This window comes from Falco peregrinus, chromosome 8, assembly GCF_023634155.1.
Source record: "Falco peregrinus isolate bFalPer1 chromosome 8, bFalPer1.pri, whole genome shotgun sequence".
NCBI classification, from domain to species: domain Eukaryota; kingdom Metazoa; phylum Chordata; class Aves; order Falconiformes; family Falconidae; genus Falco; species Falco peregrinus.
The window spans coordinates 24,633,397-24,657,644 of NC_073728.1; the positions used below are offsets into that span (position 1 = coordinate 24,633,397).

Genomic DNA, 24,248 nt, shown 5'->3' on the forward strand with positions numbered 1-24,248 from the left:
TAATAATAAAGTGCCAGGTGCTAAAGTGATATTAAAAGGATAACTTTAACATAAAATAATGGTACAAATTAGTAGCAAACAAGTGCATTGTGGCAGCTGAGTACACAAATACAAAAACACAGAACTTGGAACATAAATTATTGCACCATGTAATGACTTTTGCAGTGTTTCAGATATGAGTGAATTCTTTATTCCCTCAAAACCTAGTAATTGAACAGTTTCATGATCTGTAAAAACTAGTTAGTTTACCTAAGCAGCAATGAAATATACAGATTATGACCCCTTCACCATGCCATCATGATTTCTCTCTCATTCATGGTACTGAATATGTCAATCACTTTTTCTAAGCTGCTACTTGCTGTAGTTTTGCTTCCTATGTTGCTAACTGTAATATTTCTCCAATGATCCCTTTTTCATAGTTTAGCAAGAAGCAGAAAAGGTATAACTGTTAGAATAGAGCACGTTTCATCTAATAGATTTTTTTCAGTCATAAGGGTTATCTTTTTTATGAAATGGTTCTTTTTTGTTATCTAGAGACTCTTTAAATAAGAACTCCTACAAACAATTGTATAGAATAGTCTTTTTATTAAACAACATAAGCTCCAAAGAGAGCTCCATGTGTGCTCACCCAGCTTTAAAACACCTTGATATCAAACCGAGTCTAGAAAGGGCAGCAGATAATAATCCAAATACCACATACAGCAATTTCTGAATGCTTCTGTTTGAGTCATTCTTTTCCAACCATAGGAAAGCAACAGAGTAAGACAGTTAACTTCCAAATTTCTAAAATAGGGAACTAATATAATTTTAAATTATTGTTTCCTGTTTAAGCAGACTCAACACAAAATTATTATGGCTGGTAGTAAACTATTCTCTTTTTTTGGGTGTGTATCATAAATGTTAAGTGGCATCCCTGATACTTGGGAAGATAAAAATAATGAGTAGATGGACTTTTTACTTTCTATTCTTTTGATAGTTTTTAATCATTATGCTCAGCTGAGGAATCTGGTTTGGTTTTTAAACAAATAACAGTTGCAGTGGCACAGCTCCTTAAAGCACACTTATAGATGGTGTGCATATACAAGTAGAATGCTGCTTAAGATTACTAGATATTTATATATATATGCATTTAAAATAATGTGCCTTTTAATGTATTGATCAGCTTTTCACTTCAAAGACAGATATGTTGTAGGGAAAAATCACATGGATATATAGATAACCAAAGCTTCTTCCCTTTCATCTAGAACCTACTGCAATAAAACATACAAACAAGTGATGGTAACAGCTTCAGAAAGAATATTTTCATATTTATAGTTTTATTAAATTGACACCAAAGAGAACACTCAGCTGAAATATGCAGAAAAGCATGAAGGCTTTTCCTTTTACTGTTTACAAATAGTAGTGACCAGAGCTATTTTACAGAACATAATTTAATAGCATTATCAGCAGGAAAAATGCTGCCTTAGAGAATTAAAATAAATACACCATGATGTATGTATCCAGCATACTCACAAAACATAAGAGTGAATGTGTCTTCTATTTGTAGCAATAAATCAAGAAGATAGATGAGTTTGGGCTAAAATGAAGACATACAAGTAAAAGTACCCTTGTTCTCTTGGTTTTGATGTCTTCACTCTGTTACACAGCCTATCTGGTAAAGCAAACTGAAAAGAAGAATCTCACATTTCTAGAATTAGAGATTGAGTCTCGTAGTCCTGACTGCATCTCTGCTGATGGAATCAGTACTTTACCCTCTTCCAAATTAAAATATATTTCAAAATCAAGCTCAGAAAACATCTCAAGAAGAGAGTAATATAGTTTCCTGTACTCAATTTAGCAATTTACTTGGAAAACCTATTCCAATGAATTTCAAATCTTTTACACTGAAGACTGCATAGCTGATGGTACAGGCAGTCTGCCTTTGTATTAGCAGCTCTGTGAAATGAGTACAGACCAGGATGATACAGCATTAGGGTAAAGTCTCTGGAAATTATTTAGGTGGCTGGCTAATCTCAGAGAAGCATTTAGTATCAAGTTTTTCTTCCTTTAATTGTTTTTCAAGATGAAGCAAAGAGGAACCCCAGCACTGCTTGAGCAGACATTCGTAGACCATTTTGGCAGTCCTTTATCAACAGCAGTTGAAGTACCAGTACCCTGCTATAAATAAGATTTGGTTAGTTGAAGTATTTTTGTTTAATTGGTGTTTGTACTAACATTTTCAGCAGTATCATGATGCATACAGCATAAAGATCTTCAACAATGACACAGTGCTCAGAAGAGGCTATTAAGGTAATGGAGCATAGTCTGAAAGGCCAAATTCTGGCATGTATTGGAGATTTTTCTGAGAGAGAAAAGAGTTAACTGTGCTTGATGCTATAGTACTTGTATTTAACAGATTTACTTACAGGCTGCAAAAAAGGTTGATGATGGTTTTAACACAAAATGTAGGTGACAGGAAATTATTGAGAAACTGAGGGCTTTATAATACCAAGAAGCTGGAAAGGACCCTATAGCAAATGAAATACTGTGTAAGCAAGTGACATTAATGCACATTGGAAGAGACAGTTTGAGCTACTCATACACATCAGTGGGTTATTTGGTTTAAAAAAGAGACAAATAAGAGATGGAAATATAGATTTATACATTAACAGTAATGGAAGTTATGAAGAAATAAAAAAAAAAGAAATTTAAAAAATATCTAGAGAAAACCTAAGGATTTGGCCATCAGTGACAAAGTCATGAGTTGTAAATGGCTTTTTACGCAGGCAGAATACCCCTTATGCAGATAATGAATCAGGTGATACCAGCTTCCTCTTCCAGCATTATACAATAATAACTAATGAATGACACCCTCTTTAATCAGATAGACTGATGCCCTCCTCTTTCAAATCATGCTGTAATCAGTTGCTGTCCATCAAAATAGCTCCCTGCTGTGGTCATTTCAGCACCAGGGCTTGAGAAATTGAGGGTATAAACCAATCTCGCTATTAAAGGAGAGGACTAATCAGAGTTAAGGATACCCCATTGTAATTATGTAAGGATTTGGTTAAAAAAAAAAATCAGCGGCCTGGCGAAAAAACAATTGACAAACATTACCCTTTCTCAAGCTTCTTACTAGAAGAACTGAATAATTATTCCAAAACAACTAAAAATGCCTTCTATGTGGTTCTATCCATCAGCTCATCGTCCTGAGGGATACGGGTCATGCAAGGAGTAAGGTCAGGACCCTGAATTTTAGAAAGCAAACTTCCAGCTCTTCAAGGAGTTACTAATACACCCTGGGAGACTGCCCTCAGAGACAAGGGAGCAGAAAAGAGCTGGCAGACCTTTAAGGATACTTTCCATAAAGTGCAAGAGCTCTCGATTCCCAGGTGTAAGAAATCTAGAAAGGAAGGCAAGATTGCAGCATGGATTAGCTGAGACTTGCTGGTCAAAGTGAAGGGCACAAAGGAGATGCACAGGCAGTGAAAACAGGGACAGGTATCTTGGGAAGAGTATAGGGATCCTACCCAGTTTTGTAGGGATGGGGTCATGAAGGCCAAGGTGCAGATGGAGCTGAACTTGGCAAGGGATGCAAAGAATAACAAGAAGGGCTTCCACAGGTATGTCAGCCAGAAAAGGAAGGTCAAAGAAAGTGTACCTCCCCAATGAGCAAGACTGGCAAATAGGTAACTCAACAGTACTTCAGTCTTCACTGGCAATCTCTCTTCCCACACCTCTCAAGTGGATGGACCACAAGATGGTGACTGGAGGAGCAAAGTTTCTCCCATTGTAAGAGATCATGTTTGTGACCACCTGAGGAACCTGAACATACATAAGTCTACGGGACCTGATGAGATGCATCCCAGAGTCCCAAGGGAATAGGCTGATGTAGTTGCCAAGCCACCCTCCATTTTTTGTTTTGAATTTTTGATATTTGAAAAGTCATGGCAGTCTTGTCAGCCTCACCTTTGGGCCTGGAAAGATCGTGGAACAGATCCTCCTAGAAGTTATACTAAGCCACATGGAGAACAGGGAGGTGATTTGATATAGCCAGCATGGCTTCACCAAGGGCAAGTCCTGCCTGGCCAACCTGATGGCATTCTATGATGGAATGACTACATCAGTGGACAAGGTAAGAGCTACAGATGTCATTTATCTGGACTTCTGAAATGCCTTTGACACAGTCCCCCACATCATCCTTCTCTCTAAATTGGAGAGGTATTTATTTGATGGGTGGACTGTTTGGTGGATGAGGAACTGATTGGATGGTCACATCCAGGCAGTAGAGGTCAACAGCTCAATGTCCAGGTGGAGATCAGTGACAAGTGGTGTCCCTCAGGTGTTTGTATTGGGACCGGTACTGTTTAATATCTTCCTTAATGACATAGAGGGCTCAAGTGCACCGTCAACAAGTCTGTGGACAGCACCAAGCTAAGTGGTGCGGTTGACATGCCTGAAGGACAGGATGCCCTCTAGAGGAACCTGAACAAGCTCAAGAAAGGGGACCCACGGGAACCTTACAGGGTTCAACAAGGTCAAATGCAGGGTCCTGCATCTGGATTGTGGCAACCCCCAGTATCAATTCAGGCTGGGGGACGAAGGAATTGAGAGCAGTCCTGCTGAAAAGAACCTTGGGGTACTGGTGGACAAAAAGCTGGACATGGGCTGGCAATGTGCACTTGCAGCCCACAAGACCAACCATATCCTAGGCTGCATCAGAAGAAGAGTGGCCAGCAGGTCGAAGGAGGTGATTTTGCCGCTCTACTCCACTCTGGTGAGACCCTACCTGGAGTACTGCATTCAGCTTTGGAGCCCTCAGCACAGGAAAGACATGGACCTGTTGAAGCACATCCAGAGGAGGGCCAAAAAAAGGATGGAACACCTATCCCATGAAGAAAGGCTGAGAGAGTTGGAGCTGGCCAGTGTGGAGAACTGAAGGCTCTGGGGAGAGATTATTGCAGTACTTAGAAGGGGCATATGAGAAAGATGGGGACAAGCTTTTTAGCAGGGCCTGTTGCAATAGGACAAGGGGTAATGGTTTTAAACTGAAGGAGGTTAGATTTAGACTAGATACAAGGAAGAAATTTTTTACGGTGAGGGTGGTGAAACACTGGAACAGATTGCCCAGAGAGGTGGTAGATGCCCCATCCCTGCAAACATACTAGGTCAGGTTGGACGGGGCTCTGAGCAACCTGATCTAGTTGAAGATGTCCCTGCTTATTGCGGGGGGCGGGGGGGTGGACTAGATGACCTTTAAGTTCCCTTCCAACCCAGACTGTGTGATTCTACAATTCTACTTAGCTCATGGAGAGAACCATGTAAGCAATAAAGAACCATTGTAGGCATGTATTGGTGAGGGGGTTTTGTGCTTTTACTAAAGTCAAAACTGAAGAAAATAATACACTTTTACTCCAAGCCCCCTCCTGTACTATAACTAGAAAAAATCAAAAGGCTTTTTCAAAGGTCAAATTGCATAATAACCAAACAAGGCAAAAATATCAAAATTACATTGGCTATACTGGTTAGCAAAATGTTAGATTGGCAGATTGGAATATATAATAGTGCAATGGAGAAATCTAAGATGATTTATTTTATTTTTCTCTGTAACTTTGGTTTTGTGCAATGAACAAGTAAATTTGAAGAAATGGAATGTATGTTTTGGCAGAATCTATTTAAAATGGGTGTTAGCTTAAGACCTTTATCTTTTTAATAAATTTTACCAATTAAGACAGGTATCTTCAATGTATTGTAGAGATTTTAGATTCTGAAAGTACTTATGTGCTATGATCCTAATGAATTCCAGTTTAGGCAAACAGTTAAGTGTTTCATAAGTGTTTCATAAATGGAACACTTTGCACTTAATATACTGTAGTGAGGGAAAATGATCCTGTACCTATCTTCTGCTAATCCAGATTCACAGTTTCTGTAGCTATGAGATTCCTATGTGCTTCTGGCTCACAGTAAATGTTGCTACTGTTAAAAAAAAAAAATTAAAAAAAAAAATACTGATGTGAGTGTTCAGCAACTCTTGAACTTGTAGTCCAGCTGATAAAGCCAGGTATGATGAGTACAGAGCAGCAAGCAATTCAGAGAAAAGAGTAGTCTCTATCAGATTGCTATTTGCAGACATTAATCATTGGCACCAGATGTGATAAGGTGGGTAACAGACAGAGTAGGACCTTTGCTTCCTTGGGTGCAGTGCTGAGCAGAGATAGTTCTGATCCCAGGTACTGTCCCTGGCCAAGTGACATATGGGAGGTGGACTGTTACTGTATGAAAGCTACATCTCCACTGAGAAGTGGACAACATGTAAAGCATACACATGATGCTTTTCACCACTACTGCTAACTATATTTTAGTGTCAAAGCCTCTAGCCTCTCCACTTTGTTAAAGAAAAATCAAACTCGGGATGAGTTTCTTGATGCTTTAAAGCTTATCTAAACTTACTCATGCTGATTCTACCCTGAAGAGATGGGGTCTGCTTGTATTATACACTTCCCGCATACTCCAGAGCTCACACTGATGCAGTATCTAAGCATGGGATTGGCACTGAGGATGCATAATATTAGCAAGTCTTATCTTAAGAATGGGGTGGAACACTGCTGACATATTTTGCAATCACAATGTACCTTCTGATCTATTTAAAGGGCACTGTAAGAATATGCTGCCTCTTGCATGGTGTACAGATATAACTACATCTCTAATAGAATGGTTTTGACACACCACTAAGAACAAATGTTAGCTTTTCTTAAGATTGCTCTTTTCCTTAAGTGATCAAAAAATTTAAGCCTGATCTACCTTACCAGAAAAAGTACCTGATGGCAATAGTCATATGCTGAAGCTCAGCTTTTTGTAGTACATCATCTTTCAGAGTCTTGAGGTCACATTCAATGAAACAGCCTTATGTGGCAATAAGATTCACCTTGAAATTATTCTCTGTGATGTTAAGTTGAACCAAGGAGTGTTACCCACTGTTACCTTACATTATCTTGTTGTTCATTTACTCAGAAAATATGAACAATATATTGAGTTGTCCACTGACAACTGGGATTTTACTCAAAAACATGGTAAATGCAAGAATTTAATAAAACATAAGAACTAGTCTAGTACTTGTTGAAAGAAAGCTAACGTGACACATACTACCATCAGAGTGGTTTGTAGGGCTCAGAAAACTTTTCCAGTTAAGTGTTATGTAATATACATGCACATTAAAAAAAAAGGAAGAAAAAATTATTGAAAACTTATTCAGGCTTGACATTTACTGAATACTTTTATATATGTTCAGACTTAATGGAGGAGAAAAGGTAGCTGAGTTGGTTTTGAAATTGAGTACTCACTATTTACAATCTTGTCAATCTCTTTAACAAGGAATGAACAAGTATGCAAACAATTTACATATTGAAAATTGTAAATTTACATTAATAAACTTTAGATTACTTTAAAAAGATCAGAGCCTCAAAAAGTCTGCAATGAATCATAGTGCAGGGGTGCACTAAATATCTTGGAATAAATCCCTGGTTTATAACAGACCCTTTTTTTCTTTTAATGGTATAGTACCTTTATTAGTCATCTCTACCACTATGCCTGCAAAATTCAGGATGAAAGATGCAAAAAGAAGATTAATCTTGAGTCTGGCAAAAGGAACTTTTCCATGATTTTCTATTCTCAGTGGTTCATCTTCTTTTACCTGTATAGTGTTCTGGCCATTACAAACAGGAAGAATATTTGCAGAGTAAGTTACTTACTCTTTGAGACATTTTCTGCTTTATTCCTTCACACTTCACATATGTGCCAGAGCATTGCAAGGAGTCTCTAAGTTAAAGTCAAATATAGTCACACAGCTTTGTTCAAATGTCATAAATGCTTGTTAACTGCAAGGCCAGTCATATAATTATGTTCCAATAACTTACAGACTTTATCATGCCAAAACATCATGAATCTAATGGATCATTTAAGTCCATTAATGTGGAATGAAGAGTCCAGATAAAGAAGTATATTCAAAATGAAAGAGCATTCAGCAGAAAATGACAACTTCTGTATCTTAAGATGTGCATTTCTTATTGTTTTCTTCACTGTTTTTATAATAAAATTGATAGTTTAAAGAAAATTAGAATAAGGTTACATTGAAATGGGTTAATCTACTGGTTTTGTTGATTCCAGAAAATAATGGAATTTGCAGTGGTTTGTTCATGCTGACTATTATGACAGTACATTTGTTAACAGAGAAAATTAATTTCTATCTTATTTTTACAGACGACAACATTAATAGGTCTTCTGAAGACAGCTAGACTGCTGCGTTTGGTGAGGGTAGCACGGAAATTGGACAGATATTCAGAATATGGTGCTGCAGTTCTTATGCTCCTTATGTGCATATTTGCATTAATTGCGCACTGGCTTGCTTGCATTTGGTACGCCATTGGAAACGTAGAAAGACCTTACTTGTCTCAAAAGATTGGCTGGTTGGATTCTTTAGGAGAACAATTAGGAAAGCATTACAATAATAGTGATGCAAGTTCTGGACCATCCATCAAGGACAAATACGTCACTGCACTTTATTTTACCTTCAGCAGTCTAACAAGTGTAGGATTTGGAAATGTGTCTCCAAACACCAACTCAGAGAAGATTTTTTCCATCTGTGTCATGCTGATTGGCTGTAAGTAGTTCTACCATATTCTTTCATTTTTTCTTCATTGTTTAAGCAAATGACTTAACAGTCTAAGCTAATAAGATTACAAGCATGCAGCCAGAAGGGCAGATTCCCAGGGAAAACAATGTTATATGCAAAAATATGTTGTGACTCGTGCAGTCAGGAAGTAAAGTTGCTTGACTACTCCAAATCTGTTATCCAAACTGTCAGAAATTTTGTGTTGTGTATCAGTGTCTGCAGTGTCCTGTAGGGTAGAAAGTCGAGTTTTGAGTGGATTTAGGAAACTATAGCCCATCATTTTTGGATAATCATAACTAAATTTAATTTGTTGATTTAAACCCCAAACCTATAAATGTATGTGTACCTCCTTAACTCTACCCTTTGTTCAGAACTTGTACATAACCTTAGTTCCTAGTTCTTAGTTCTACCAAAGTCCTTAAAATTAGATAAACCAAATTTAAAATGCTCAATTCAGGACTACAAACTCCAAAGATAAATATTACCAACTTGATTATAAATTAATATTTAAGCCTCATCTGCTAACTGAGTTGGAACTGATACAATCAAATCAATAAAAAGGTTCAGGTAAATCAATTTCATGTCTCTGAAAATGTTACTAGTCTCACCTGAGCTCTTTAACATTAAAAGTACATTATAAGAACTGTTGCATCATCTGCAAAACCCAATATGACTTAAGTAAATTTTGTTTCTATTTAATCCAGCATTAATGTATGCTAGCATTTTTGGAAACGTATCTGCAATAATCCAAAGACTCTACTCAGGAACTGCACGGTATCACATGCAGATGCTGCGAGTAAAGGAGTTTATACGCTTTCATCAAATCCCCAACCCTCTGCGGCAGCGACTTGAGGAATATTTCCAGCATGCATGGACATACACCAACGGCATTGACATGAACATGGTATGTTGTTCAGTTTTTCAGGCACGGATGCTGGGGAATAGATAAATGCGTGAGAATTTAGAAACAGATTGTAAGTCTTCATTATTTATGAGCCATAAAAGTACAAGCTTAAGATGGTGGATATATAGCAATTATTGAAAACCAAGCCATTACAAGTTTGGCATCCAAACATTTAACTCCCTAGATTATTACCTATATATAATAAGCTATACCAGAAACCTGAACACTCACTGTGCATAGGAAAGCTTGAGAACTGCCGTTGACTACTATAAGCTTAAGCCAATTAAAAAAAAAAAAGTGATGGGTTTCTCATTTCAGGCATAGCTGTTCCAGAGTTTTGTTTGTTCTTTGGCCTGATTTTCCACTTCCAGTATCAAACAAGAGTACCTTTTTTGGTGTCTATAGATTTACTTTTCTATAAAACCTGTGGAGATCAATTCTTTTTTAAAATCCTATCATGTAATCTAGAACAAGTACATTGAGGGTGGGTGGAAGAGAGGACCAGGCAGGAGGATTAGCTGATCTTTTCAGAGTGAAATATTCTAATCATAACATAATCTGAACAATAGTTCACTTGCATTCGCAACTACGTAATTCAGCACTGAAAGTCAACACAGTACTACCAACTGTTTAGCAGTCCACAAAATCTCATTTCTAGGAAATGACAAGGTACAACACTCATAATTTCTGTTTTTAATAAAAAAACTGTAAATGTTTCTTGTATAAAAATATATTCTGTGGCCAGCTAAAAAAGAATAACAATCTGCTAATGAGCAAAAATAAGCATTTATATTTCTGGCTTATTTTCTGGAGACAGAAACATTTTTTCTCAAAAGCTGACATAGGTTTGAAGACACTGAGAGCATTGTATATCTTAAGAATCTGTGAATCTGTGTCTCTAGAGAGATGTTTTCCAGAGCTATTCTGAGTTATAGATTAGAGACTGCAGAGGTCTCCATAAAGCTGGCAAGACAAGAAAATCTATACATTTTTGTAACAATTTAACTAGACATCAACATCAAAATTTGGACATAAATTCAAACATCTTCCATGTGGTATCTATACATATATTTGTGAATGACTGTCAGAGTGGTACACTTTTATGCAGTAAACAGAAACAACGGTCTCAATCAAAAGATTTTATAAAGCTGAATCACTGACAGCTTGACTTTATGGTTACCATTAAGTAAAGCAGATTTTAAAACTAAGACAGCAAATTAAATATACTGGGCTTCACCTGCCACTTCCACGCATCCCCTCCAGAGGGATACTTGTATAAACCTTTGCTGGGGATTACTGCAGTGGAAGGCAACATCAGTAGCTTCATCCTGCGTGGCACTGAATGGCCTTAATCCCCCTCTGATGGCAATGAGGTTGTGGGATACTCAGCACTTTGCAGGATCAGGCCCTTAAACTGCAGGTGGGTGGAGCCTAAGCCTAAAGTAACTCACTGAATTATTTCTGAAGATATTACAAAATCATGTACACCTTAACTAATTCATTACCACTAATGGATGTACTAAGAACACCTGTTTCACTTGAAATAACTTGAAGTAACTGAAACTGGATGTTGTCAGGTTAAACTTTGCGTAATGCAGGAACTGCTGTACTGGAATTAGTCCTGGACTTGTCATTAATGTGAAATAATAAATAAATGGATTAAACAGCCCATATTCTGCAATATGATTGTGAGGCAGTTTGGAGGCTTTGTTTTAAATAAAATGTGGAAAAAAAAAATCAAGCTTAGTACCTTGTTTTGTTATATTTTATTTCTTATTCTGTTCACATTTTTATCCCTCAAATTTTATGGCAGTCGCTTAATTTTCTTAAAAAGGGAGTTTGAATATATTACACTTAGTGCAAGGATAATAAAAGAATTGTGTGATTTACGTTGTACTTATGAAAGATTTATCTCTTTCCTGTCTGCTTCATACCTAAATACATGGAATAACACCACCCACTGGTAAGAGCAGGAGGTATTTATATCAAATTTAATTCCAGTATAAAGTGTGGAGAATATCCATGTTATTTGTCGGGTTTAGAGCTTGTTCAATGCTTTCTAATTTTAATTGTAACTCTTTGCATGATGAAGGGGTAGATAGCAAACAGAAATAATCCAAGTAGAATCAGATGTGGGGCAAAATGGTTACTAAAAATTAGACATTAAAATTGCTAATCTAACCACATTTATTAATTGCTGTTTTACCCCACAACTTAAATCATGCTTCTCTGCCCAAAAAAGGTCATGTGCATATTGGTTTGCATTAGGTAGTTGCTCTGTAGGAATGTCACTCTGACAAAGTTGCCATGCTGATCATTCTGCATTTTCCCTTGCGTGAATGCTCTTGGTTCAAACCATATATGCATGTTAGCACAAGCACCAATGAAGTTTTCTTGGCTGTAAGCCATGTGCATATGAGATGGACTTGCATGTGGTATTAACTTAATTTTGCATGAAATATTTGCATTTACATACCAACAGGCTAATACTGTCCTCAGACAAATACGTTTGACTCCTGCCAATATTTACTGGGAGTTTTTTGCAAATATCTGAAGGCAGAATTTGATCCAATGTGTCTTTCCTTCTAATTTCATGACAGAAAACTGAATAAAATTCAAAACCTCAGTCTTCTTTCTCCTTTGCAATTTGAAATGCATGAAAAATTTACATTTATATATATATATGTACATGCATTGTATACACACACACATATATATATAAAAATAATATTAGACATATATTTCAAAAGATGCTTTTAATTATCATCAGTAATATACTTAAGAACTCAGGAACAGTAAAAAAAAAAAAAAAACCAACCAACTTTTAACCTCAGGAATAATACTGTACTGAGACTAAATAAACTTGATTTCCTAAACAAAATCCTACACTTAATATTGTAAACCAGAATTTGGTACTTTACACTCATTTGAAATGGCTGAACTTAAAATTAGCTTTAAAGATCTGCAGGTGAAATATGCTGTGAACATTGTTCATTTGTTCCCTTCTGTTTCATTTCTACATCTCTTTGATTATGTTTCATTGCATAATGTATTTTGGCAAAAACAGTTCCACATAATTACGCATGGACTGGATAAACAGGATTTGGGATTTATTTTAATCTGGATAAAAATATTGAGTCTATAGAATAAGCATAATTTAAATCATATCCCTGTGGTATACACTGGCAAAGTTAAATTACAAATATTTTACAATGTATATTGTTTCATGAAAGGTGTCACCAGTCCCAAAGATTCAGACATTATTTTAATTTTTTAAACTATCCTGTTCTGTTTTTCCTAAACTCTCTTTGCCTTCTTTTCCCCCTTCATTTCAATGTTATCAGTCCAGCACTGATAATAGCATGTCTGTGATGCTTACCCCACAAAGATGACATATTTAGTGTTTGAGATCCTTTTTTAAGTTATGCATGTGTTTTTTACAATCCCCACCCCCTTCTTTCCATGGATCTTCTGTGCATCTGAACAGCTTTATTGGTTTATTTTATCTTTTAAAAGAGTTCTAAGAAGTAAATAAGTGGGACAAGCATTGGAAAGTGTTTTTAGTCAAATGTACATGTTAATTAAAATTTTGGATATGGGAAAGATGTGTTTTTATCTTGCATTTTACTCAGTACCATGAAAGGAGAGAGCAAGTCAGAATTTTTATGCATAAATTTATGGAACCTTCTGCAAGTATCGAAGCAAATGGCCGGTTTTACACTTGTGATAAGTTGTCTTGGCTACAGTGATCATGCAAGTACAGCAGAGAACATAGCAATCTTGAAGGTTCAGAGCCAGTAATGCTACTGTATCAAATAAAAGGCAGGTTCACCATTGCTTTGGTAGGGCTTCCTTTGCGAGAAATTAGCCACTGGTCACGGGATGACAGCACTACATTTGTTATTCTTGTTTTTGCCCCCACGATGTTCACTTCTCATGACTAAAATGATTCTACCAATGGAACTAGTGCCAGCAATATCTTTGAACCAGAGAATTAGAAATGTAAATTAAAATTTAAAAAAAAGCAAGGAGAAGTTCCTTATACCATCAGAAGATTAATCCAAATTAGAAGCGTTTGGAGCAAAAACTATTAGTAATCAGTTAAACAGAGGGACTATGTAATCATGGTGGAAAGTGATACTGCTATTTGTCTATATTCACAATGGAAATCATAAGATGTATAAGCCTGTCAGAAAGTAGCTCAGATATGGTTAGCTGTAAAGCTGTTCTTTCATTTTCTGTAACAAGACCACTTAAAAACATGAATGCCTTTGTTTAATCAAGTTACAGAAAATAAGACATCATAGGAAAATAAAAAAAGAAATGTTTCTAGAATGTTAATCTATTTGCAAAGCGATCCTTTACAGTTTCTAACTGCAATGTATTTTGTGGTCTAACATCTCAAAAACAAGAGCAATTAACAGTTTTTCAACTATCATTATATTTTTGGAAAGACATGGATCAGGTCATCTTCCAGCTTCTACAGATATTAAACTTTTCTGTTGATGAAGGGGTCAACAGTCAAAGAAACTGAAATAATTTTCTGTCCTCCTCACCCAGCAATGTATCATTTCTCAGAGATCACCTTTCAGATGTATTCAGAAATTGTAATAAGATTATAGATGAAGAATGATCCACTGCAGTTCCAGTAATTTCAACATAAAAATGTCACATAAATCTGTGTCATGGCAATAATTCTTGATAAGGTTGTTAGACTTCAAATCTCACTGAAAGGTGAGTTAGCTCATCATCACACACTGATTATCTTCTCTCTCAACTGTTGTAAGGAACTCCTTCATATCCTGGGGAAAAAAATAAAAATTAAATCTGACTTTGCAACATTTTCCTGTAGGAAGATGAGGAATCAGCAGAAATAATGCTTATTCTGTGTGGACCCCAGGAGCTGCTGGAATAGAATTATTGCCATGTGTGACCTTGTTCATTCTTTTCTAACAGGTGAAACCTCTTTGAAAGGTTTTGGCCTTCTGCTTATAAAAATAGTTCCTCTGTAATTAACTATCACAGAAATAGTAAAGTCTAAATTCTTTCTAGAAATAGATACTAGGCTGAATTACAGAAATGTTTAGCTTAGATGAAGATGTTATTAAAATCAGATATTTGTGACAGAACTAAATCCCACACTACTCTTTCCGTCAGAGGGAACAGCTACTGGGAGACAGAGATCCTAATACAACATAAGCGCGGTGCAATTTGTGCAGCTAAAGAGTCTCAGATTAGTGCTAAAATTATGTGGCACAAAAGATAAAAATTAAAGACATAGGTTATTTCACCAAACATATGAATTAATTTCACTCATTCCTACAGAACAAACAAAGACAAAATGTTAATTTTGAATATAAATTCCCACTAGACTGAACCCTTCAAGGCATGGGGGTGCTCCCTGTAATTAGTTCAAAACTTATTATTTTATAATATATATATTGTTCAAGAACTTTATTCAGCAATGTGAACATATCCTGAGATTACATAGGTGAGATCCAAATAGAGACTAAGTATGTGTAGTCTATGACACAAAGTATATTTATTCCCACTTCTTTGTAGCTTTAGCTGCTCAATATTTTTTGCTGGGTTAATTCTTGTGTGGATCAGTTTCTCAAACCATTTCACAAGGAGAGATCAAGACAGGGCAGGAATAAACAGATAATGCAGGAAGGACCAGAATTCCTCTTTCAGTTTATGCCATCTTAAATTGTCAGATGAACCTGAGAGTTTACCTTTATCTTTCCCTCTATAAGCTGGATACTTGCCACTCATAAAAAGTCTGACTGATTCTAGAACAAGAAAACCTTAGTCAAAATGAGTTTCAACACACTCCGAGAAGACCCAAAATACACCAGAGCCCTCTTCTGCTCTCTTCAGCTGCTGCCTGGCATTTAATGTTTGATCCCACTTATATTTCACAGAGCAAATGTATGACAGAGCATTATATGCAGAATTAAAGGAATATCTTTGCCAGACTGCAGGGACTGGAGCTTAGACTAGGAAAGGCTGAGAGAGCTGGGACTGTTCAGCCTGGAGAAGTGAAGGCTCACAGGGAATCTCATCAATGTGAAAAAATACTTGAAGGAAGACTGTAAAAAAGATGGAATCAGGTGCTTTTCAGGGGTGCCCAGTGACAGGACCAGAGACAATGAGCACAAACTGAAACAGGAGGTTCCGTTCCAACATCAGGAGACACTTTTTTATGGTGAGGATGACTGAGCACTGGCACAAGCTGCCCAGAGAAGTTTTGGAGTTTCTGTCCTTGGAGATACTCAAAAGCCATCTGGACATCATCCTGGGCTACCAGCTCTAGGCAGCCCTGCTTGAGCAGGGAGGCTGGACAAGATGAACTCCAGAGATGCCTTCCAACCATTCTGTGATTCTGTTGGTGTAGAATGTGATATTTCTACATTTAATGACAATTATTGTCACTAATATCCTGATATCTTTCAGCTTCGATGCTTTCTAAATATTTTTTTTGTGGGATAGATGTTAATACTTGTTCCAGAGTATATAATACTGAGGGCAGAAAATCTAAACATTCTCATCAATCTTATCATGTCTCCAGACAAAAAAAAGTTATCATTGCCCCAAACATTTACTAGTTGTTGGAAGTTAGAGCACATAAATGTCTCCAATTCTGTTGTCACAAAGATGTCTGATACATGTATGACCGATACTTTGTTGTCATCTTGAAAAAGACAAATTAATGAAGCTGGACTTCCCCTCCACTTATGAAAGACCACATTCTTCAGGACAACATGAATCACGTCCCACTATCCTCACCAGACTTCAGTCACTCATTCCACATTTATGCTTCACTTCTGTCTGAATGACACTTTCCTCCTCTCTAAGCATGCCAAGTAGATAAACCAACATTATTTGATGTGGAATAAGTTTTATTCCAGACAGGAAGAAACAACTGAACAACTTGGACTTGATCAACTATCAATGGGAGACAACCGGAGTCTATGTCACAGAAGCATCACAATTGCTTTTCCTTTTTTTTTTTTTTTTGGTTTTTTGTTTGGTTTTTTGTTTTGGGGAGGGTGCGGACACTGGTTTTATAACTTGTTACATGTGTTTTTTAGAAGATCTGTGTCTTTTGAAATATGCTTGAGTTCTGATTCCAAATATGAGAATCCAAGATTTTTCTCCCCAGAGCCCAGTGGAATCACTGTGGAGGAGATATTGAGTGTAATAGAAACATGTTAGGAAAGACAGAACAATTGAAATCCAAAATTGTACTCGATTTATTAGTTTTGGATTTGTCATTGAAAATAATGCTATTTAAAGAGCAATTCTAGCTTTATCATTTTCAAAAAATTATTTTGAAATTTATTTTCACACTACCTAGCCCTGTATTCATGTAATTTCAATATTATGTTGGGTTTTAGTGGTTTAGAAAAGTGTATGTTAATTTTTTTTCTGTTACATTGGAGTGTGACTTCAATGTGTTTAAAGACTCCAAAAGCTCACAGCAAATGAAAAGAAGTGAAACGCAATATTTAGACTTTTATTATTTTAAGATAATCTCATGACTTTGAAGACTGCATGGATGATTTTCTAATATTTAGAATTGTCAGGACGCATACACGTAATGTATTGATGTTGATTGCCACATTGTAAGAATGTAATTTTCAACACAACTGTTCCTGCTCTACACAGACAATCAAAGGTCTCTGTGAAAACCAGATACTTCCTTATTAACACAAGCTAAAAATTGATGAATAAGACATATTTTCTCAAAGTAATGAAACCCTGAATATTAGGAAGGTACATGTAAGCTTGGGTTGGCAAGATGTTGTCTGTACTGCACAACATAAAACTTAGTTTGAAAACATCAGATTCTGTATGGTGTCAGCTACTGGACTTGGATTAAATACTTCACTATATACAATGTGTGTGATATGGTAAGCTTCTTTTAGTAACGTAGTATATAGCAATATTTTAACAAATTTATCTTGAATGCAGCTTCTTTCTTGCATTTCTAAACTTGTGTTAGTGGAGTAATCTCCAAAACTTTGTTGGAAAATAATGTTATTTGGGCACTTGTCTTCCTTCTAGACATTTGACAACTGTGGTGTTAAAGAGTGAGTGTTCTTCCTCTCTGATGTATAACAATTTTAGAGTGTAAGCTCCATGGGGCAGGGACTTTTTAATCACAGGCACTTGAACAGAGGCTAGTATCTTTCAGAGCTTATTGGCATATAAATAACTATTAACTAATATGCAAAGATTTTAGAACAGTTTCATGTAAGTATAAACAAATTATCAAAATAATGTTTTCTTTAAAGAAATACCCAAAGTATCTTCAGAAATATAAACCAACACACATGGTCTGCACGGTTTTTGCTTAATGGTAAAGTACAATCCCTTGATAAATGAGATAAGTGGAAGCTGATGTGAAAAATTAATACCATTTACACTAAGGCTGTGCTCCTGTCTTTCTAACAGTTCAAATACCTTTTCCTGTAAGTAACTCTGAATTGAAAATATATTTCCTTTTTTGCATTCTATAAAAAAATGGAGCTCTTTTATATTATAGATAGATACATAGCAAATTAATTCAAAATAGGTCTTTTTTACTCAAGTGACTAGAGAACAATTTCAGCATAAAGACTTGCACTTCTTCTGCACCTTTATCGCTGACTAGATTTATTTGGTTATCAGTATATCAATCTTTTTTCAACACAATTACATTAAAGTAAAAAGAGTAATTGCATACTAAGCTATTTCTAGTGGGGTGATAGATACTGGAAACAGACTGGCACCACAGAAATTTTTCATAAATCATATTTTCTTTTGCTTATTGTTAATGCTGGCTTTTTCTGAGGATGTATAACTTTCATGTGGTGATGCCCTATAGCTCATAAAACTTTTGTACCTATGTGTGTTAAAACATTGTTTGTTATTTCACAGCACTGATTTCATTAGCAATCATAGAAACATTTCAACTCAGTTAAAGGTACTAATACTTCATTTGTAAATCATAGCCTGGCTTGTGTGGACAGAAGCTTCATATCAGATATGTGTTCATCTTCTCCACTAACAAGGGATTTGAGTTGTGAATATCTTTATGCAATAAGAGTAAGCGCACAGACCTTTATTGTGCTGAAGTAAGAATTAATATAGCAACAAGTGATGCATTTTGTATATATTTTTTTCTGTGCAGAAATATTTACTTGTTTGTAGAAAAACAGTGGAGAGGATAAATATGAATGAATGAATAGGCTGGTCCAATAATGAGAAGACACATCCTGATCACATATTCACAAGACTGGTAGAATCAGTTCCTGTTTTCTTCTTAGAAATATACAACAGATGTAGGCAGTACCAGGGAAAGCACATGACCCAATAACATCACTGAGAGTAGATTTAAAGGATTTAAAGCAGGGGTCCTCAAACTTTTTAAACAGGGGGCCGACACACAGATGAAGTGGCAGGCAGTCATCTGCGGCTGCTTCATTTCCCCCCCCAACCCCTGCCGGGGGTGGGGGGGGGTCTATAAATACCAGGGGCCGGATTGAGGACCCTGGGGGGCTGTATCTGGTCCGCGGGCCGTAGTTTGAGGACCCCTGATTTAAAGGGAAGAAAGGGTGGTGCAATATATCACCCATTCCTTAACACAGCAGGCAGAGTCACAAGGTGGGCAGTACTCCCATAGAAGCCAGTAGCAGAAATATTTATAGATTCTAAAAGAATCAGAAATAATATGATCCTAAACAATTTAGAAAAGCTCACACATAATGACCATGTTGTAAGTAGCTCACTTTTCTTCTTCTAAACAAAATTAACATGTTACCATGGTACCCAAGAGGAATCCCATGGTTCTACTTCAGGCAAGCTCCCATTGTTCTGAGTAAGAAATGAGCAAGGACCATAGCAACTAGCCCTGTGGTTTGCTGAACTAATCATCTGCCTATGTAAATCTGCATAACATCATTGTTTCAGTAGCATGTGTTGCTTTTTCTGATAAAAATCTAAGTCCTACACTTATAAAGCAGAATAACATGAAAATCCCATTAAAATGCTGTCTTTTTGAAAAGTATCTGATCTTGTTCAGAAAGCTCTCATTTTACAAATGTCATGGTTATTTCAGCAAAAACTTCTTTTATATTAAATGTGGTACTTTTATGATTGATAAGAAGGAAATAGACATATTAGTCCAAATAGGTGAAACTCGGTCAAGACTCTCCCCTTACCTGCCTTGCTATTTTACTGCAGTATATTCATTCATATACCTTGGTACCATTTCTTGAAATGAAAGAAATCTTAATAATTAATTTTGTAACCACCACATACATTAGTATTCACATTGCATAAGCTTCACAATATAGATTACACTATGCACTTGTTGAATTGCAGTACTCCGACAGCTCTTAAGGCCACCTCTATTTCTATGCCACTTCTTTCTTTCCGTCCAGGAAGAAAACATAAAAATTATATAAAGCAACTTTCATAACATTCACATTAAATCTTTATGCTTGTATTTCCAGGTCTTGAAGGGGTTTCCAGAATGCTTACAAGCTGACATTTGTCTGCACCTCAACCAAAACTTGCTTCAGAATTGCAAAGCTTTCCGGGGGGCCAGCAAAGGCTGTCTTCGAGCTTTGGCTATGAAATTTAAGACAACACATGCACCTCCTGGAGATACTTTAGTGCACTGTGGAGATGTTCTCACTGCTCTTTACTTTGTGTCAAGAGGCTCCATTGAAATCCTTAAGAGTGACATTGTTGTAGCCATTCTTGGTAAGTAGATTACTACAAGGCATGTTAAAAGAGTCATGAGATAAAAAAGAAATATCCATTGTTGTTCCTGGGGAAGGAAATTTGTTAACATTTTGCTGACTGTTATTTAAAAGCAAGAAGAGAAATATTTGTTTAAGGAGCAAAGTCTACATTATTGCAATAATTGATGGGAAACAAAGAACCCATGTCCTTGGATACCTAAAATACAAGAGCAGCAGTGAGTCAGATTTATCCCTAGGAAAGTGGTAAAGCAGATATCCAATTACTCCAGTTCTTATTATGCTGCAAGAACCAAAGTCAAGGACACCCTTTTCTTGAAGAGTGTATGAGGGTACTGAGGCACACAGATGCCCTATATGCTAACCAGAGAAAAACGTATCTACTTTAGGCATTCGAAATGTCTCCCAGAGGTTTTCAGGAATGCCTGCTTCTGCCCACTGAACATATAGAAAAGGAAGGGAATAACAGATTAAACTGATCTAGATTGATATTTAAGTGTAATAACACCAGCGTTTCCTCTGTATTTCTTATAACTTGTTCATGTTTGCATAGTATGTGGAGTTACTTGTTTTCTTTCCCAGTGAACATGGCTCAGAGCAATGTTCAATCCAGCTGGGAGCTCACCTGCAGCTGGTGATGATTCTTCTGTGGAACTAACAAGACTGCATCAGCTACAGCAATTTTTAAAGTAAAATAACTAAAACCCTACCTAAACAAGCTACCGTTTTGTTTCTCCAATTTAATATCAGGTAACAAGAATGCAAAGAATAATTGAATAGATGAGTAAGGATTTTAGTGTATGGAAATGTACACCAGCTGTAACATCATTCATATGTTCTCCTTTATGTTTATGATCCACTGTAGGAACTTACAGCCAGAAAAGTAGCTGGAGCAAAATGTGGACAGATAGCATATGTTGCTATTAATCCACCTGTTACTGATTATTCTGCTAGTCCTTTGCAGGCTGGATACATGAGCAGAGGTACAAAGGTGTGCCTACAGAAATCCTTCCCCAGGTTAAGATGATGTTACCATGATGATTTGTCACCTCTTGCTGTTGCATCTCATCATCTGGGCCAGCTTTAGACTCAAGAAAAGTAGGGACCATGCAAGTATAACACTGAGATTTTTACTTGCCTGTGTGGAGTGTCTTCCCCTGATTATGAACAGTGTGGTTCATCAAGGATTTCATCTCTTACATCAAAAACACAAATTTCTGTAGCACTCACAATCAAGAAAAGCTGACAAATTTATGAACTCATTAATTTCTTCCTGAACCAAAGATGCAGGCTGGTCTTTTGCAGCAGAAACCCAGGTATTTGCAGGACGATATCTCTATATTTCTTCCAGCCTGCGGCTCCTCACACCAGGTGCCACAGTCTGGAGTCCTGCTCTTCCAGGGAAAGGTGGTCCAGACAGAGAGAAAGAGACAGTTGGGCACAACTGCTTTGCGGGCCCACATCTGTTGCACAACCCATGAGGCAGGAGCCTGCCTGGTAGCTGGCTCCCGTTAGTGAGTCTGTGGTAGCTTGAAGAATCTGCTAAAAAAGAATAAAGGATGATAGAAATGAAAATTACTCTGCAATTAAATCACACAGACACCTAATAAAGAATATCAATACTTAGCAAAACATTTTTACTTAATTCCTCTTTCTGAAAAACCTACACACAGAGATTGACATAGAAAACACTCAGAGTTTTGTCTCTGGGGTTGAAAAGACTTCAGTCAGATAGATCTACAATGGATGAAGTTTCCACCCTTAGCAAGTATTGCAACTTCATCACAGAAATCAGAGAGTTCTGAGAAATGTTGGTTTTGTCCCCCAGTTTTCCTCAACTCATCAAGCACTGTCTGATGCTTCTGAGTAAGGTCTGATCAGTACTGACCTGACAACAGCAATTCTGGGCAGATTCTTAGGAAATACAGTGCCTGTGGACCTCATAGAATCTACCACCTCTCTGAGCTTTGCAGGCAAGATACAATAATACTGTAATCGTGTCAACAGTTGTGTTGTGGAGAAGGTATTAATGTGCCTTGAATAGGAGCTCTGCATTCATAAGCATTAAGGCCAGAAGGACTATTAGATTATATGGGGTAACCTCTGTTACATCACTGATGCCTGTTACATTTCATACCTTTAACCATCTGTTGTGCTTAATGAACTGTGTTTGATGAAAGAAAAGGGTTTTTGTCTGAAGACGTAATGAGATGAAGAAGTCATCACTTTTCTTAGCAGTTTATTTCCATAGTTAATGATTTTTATTGTTAAAGATATGTACTTTATTTCCAGTATAAAATTATCTTGCTTCAGTTTCTTTCTATTGATTCTTACTATGCATTCCTTATCATATTCTAGAGGCATTTAGTACCAAGTAATTTTTTCTCTATATAAGGATATATGCAATATGACCTTACCTCTTAATCTTCCCACTGATAAGCTAAACAGACAGTGTTCTTTAGGATTCTCACTGTAAACCAGCCCTTAAATTATTTTTTGCATCTTTTAGTTGTTTGCTTACTCAGTTTTCAGCTTCCTTTTCAGAAAATGGAGAAATCAGAAATACTTGTAGTAACCTAATGCAAAAGCCACAAATGTTTAACAGAGGCAAAATCACCCCTGTATTCTTTTTTACAAGTCTATCGTTTCTCAGTTGCTATGACCACTGTTCTTTTCCACACGTGTTTTCCTAGTTCCCCCACCAAACCCCATTTCACAGCTAAGCCCTGCAGCCCCTGGTTTGGAGCTTATTTTCACCAGTCTCTGGCTGCAGCTGTTCTGCATTTATGAAGGTTAGGTGCAGATTTGGGGAAAACAAGCAATTAAGTAGAGATAACAATTTTATAAAACAGGTACTGCGAATGTGTCAACATTGATGGAAAGAGTTGTAATAGTATCAAAACAGAGGCAGCTATATTTAAACAGCTTCTTCAAAATAAGTTCTGCATCTTGGAAGTTTTGCATTCTCCCTGCAAATATAAAAGCTAAGTCATTTTCTACTAAAATATATTTAAAGTATGTTCTGTTTCTTCATGCAATTCTTACAAAATGAGACTCCAGGCCAGACAACTCCTGGACTCCAGTGAACAACAAAAATCACACCTTCATGATCATAACAACAGGATTTAAATCAGCAAATAATGTTTTTTACAAGAAAGGACAAAGGAAACTGCTCTAGTCATGCTGTTTTGATGGAACTGAAGAAAAACTGTGATGGAACTAGATTTTCTGTTCACTTAATTCTGTTTTATGCTTATGTAACTTCATTGGCTTACATAATTTTACTATTAATATTAATAATACTTTTGATTTACAATAACATGTGCAATGGTAATCTGATTGTGAAACTTCATGTAAAATCACATAGTGATATTATACACCATTATCATAAAGAAATATATCATTCAATTCAATGGCTTATGTTTAAAATAATAATATCCATCTATTTTTTTTTTCTGCAGGCAAAAATGATATTTTTGGAGAGATGGTACATCTTTATGCAAAACCAGGGAAGTCAAATGCCGATGTGCGAGCTTTAACTTACTGTGACTTACATAAGATCCAGCGAGAAGATCTACTGGAAGTTTTGGATATGTATCCTGAATTTTCTGATCTCTTTCTCACCAATCTAGAACTGACTTTTAATCTGAGAGATGAAACTGCGAAGGTATGTGCAATAACTGATTCTTTTCCTTACTATTGGGCTGAATCTGAATCCCACAGTAACAAAACTTGAAAATAGCAATCGAAAAAACAAGGTTAGCAAAATTAAAAGCTAAAAGCCTGAGGCTAAATCCTATTTTTAACAAATATACTCACCTGATTGCTCCTACTGAAGTCGGTTTAACTCAGCAGAAGTCAATGAAATTATTCAGATGATGTTAATCTAACAGGATTTGCTTCTATATTTAAATAGTATTAAAGTTTCAGCCAGGGGGATTTC

At 36.5% G+C, this 24,248-nt stretch overlaps 1 protein-coding gene across 1 annotated transcript in view; it reads left to right on the forward strand.

Annotated features, from left to right (window-relative positions):
• KCNH7 (potassium voltage-gated channel subfamily H member 7) overlaps positions 1-24,248 on the forward strand; it is a 233,447-nt gene that overhangs the window by 183,438 nt on the left and 25,761 nt on the right. The window contains exons 8-11 of the mRNA XM_027782345.2: positions 8,236-8,635; positions 9,352-9,551; positions 20,054-20,306; positions 23,767-23,972. Coding sequence (XP_027638146.1) covers positions 8,236-8,635; positions 9,352-9,551; positions 20,054-20,306; positions 23,767-23,972 — 1,059 coding nt within the window. The remainder of the gene's footprint in view (positions 1-8,235; positions 8,636-9,351; positions 9,552-20,053; positions 20,307-23,766; positions 23,973-24,248) is intronic.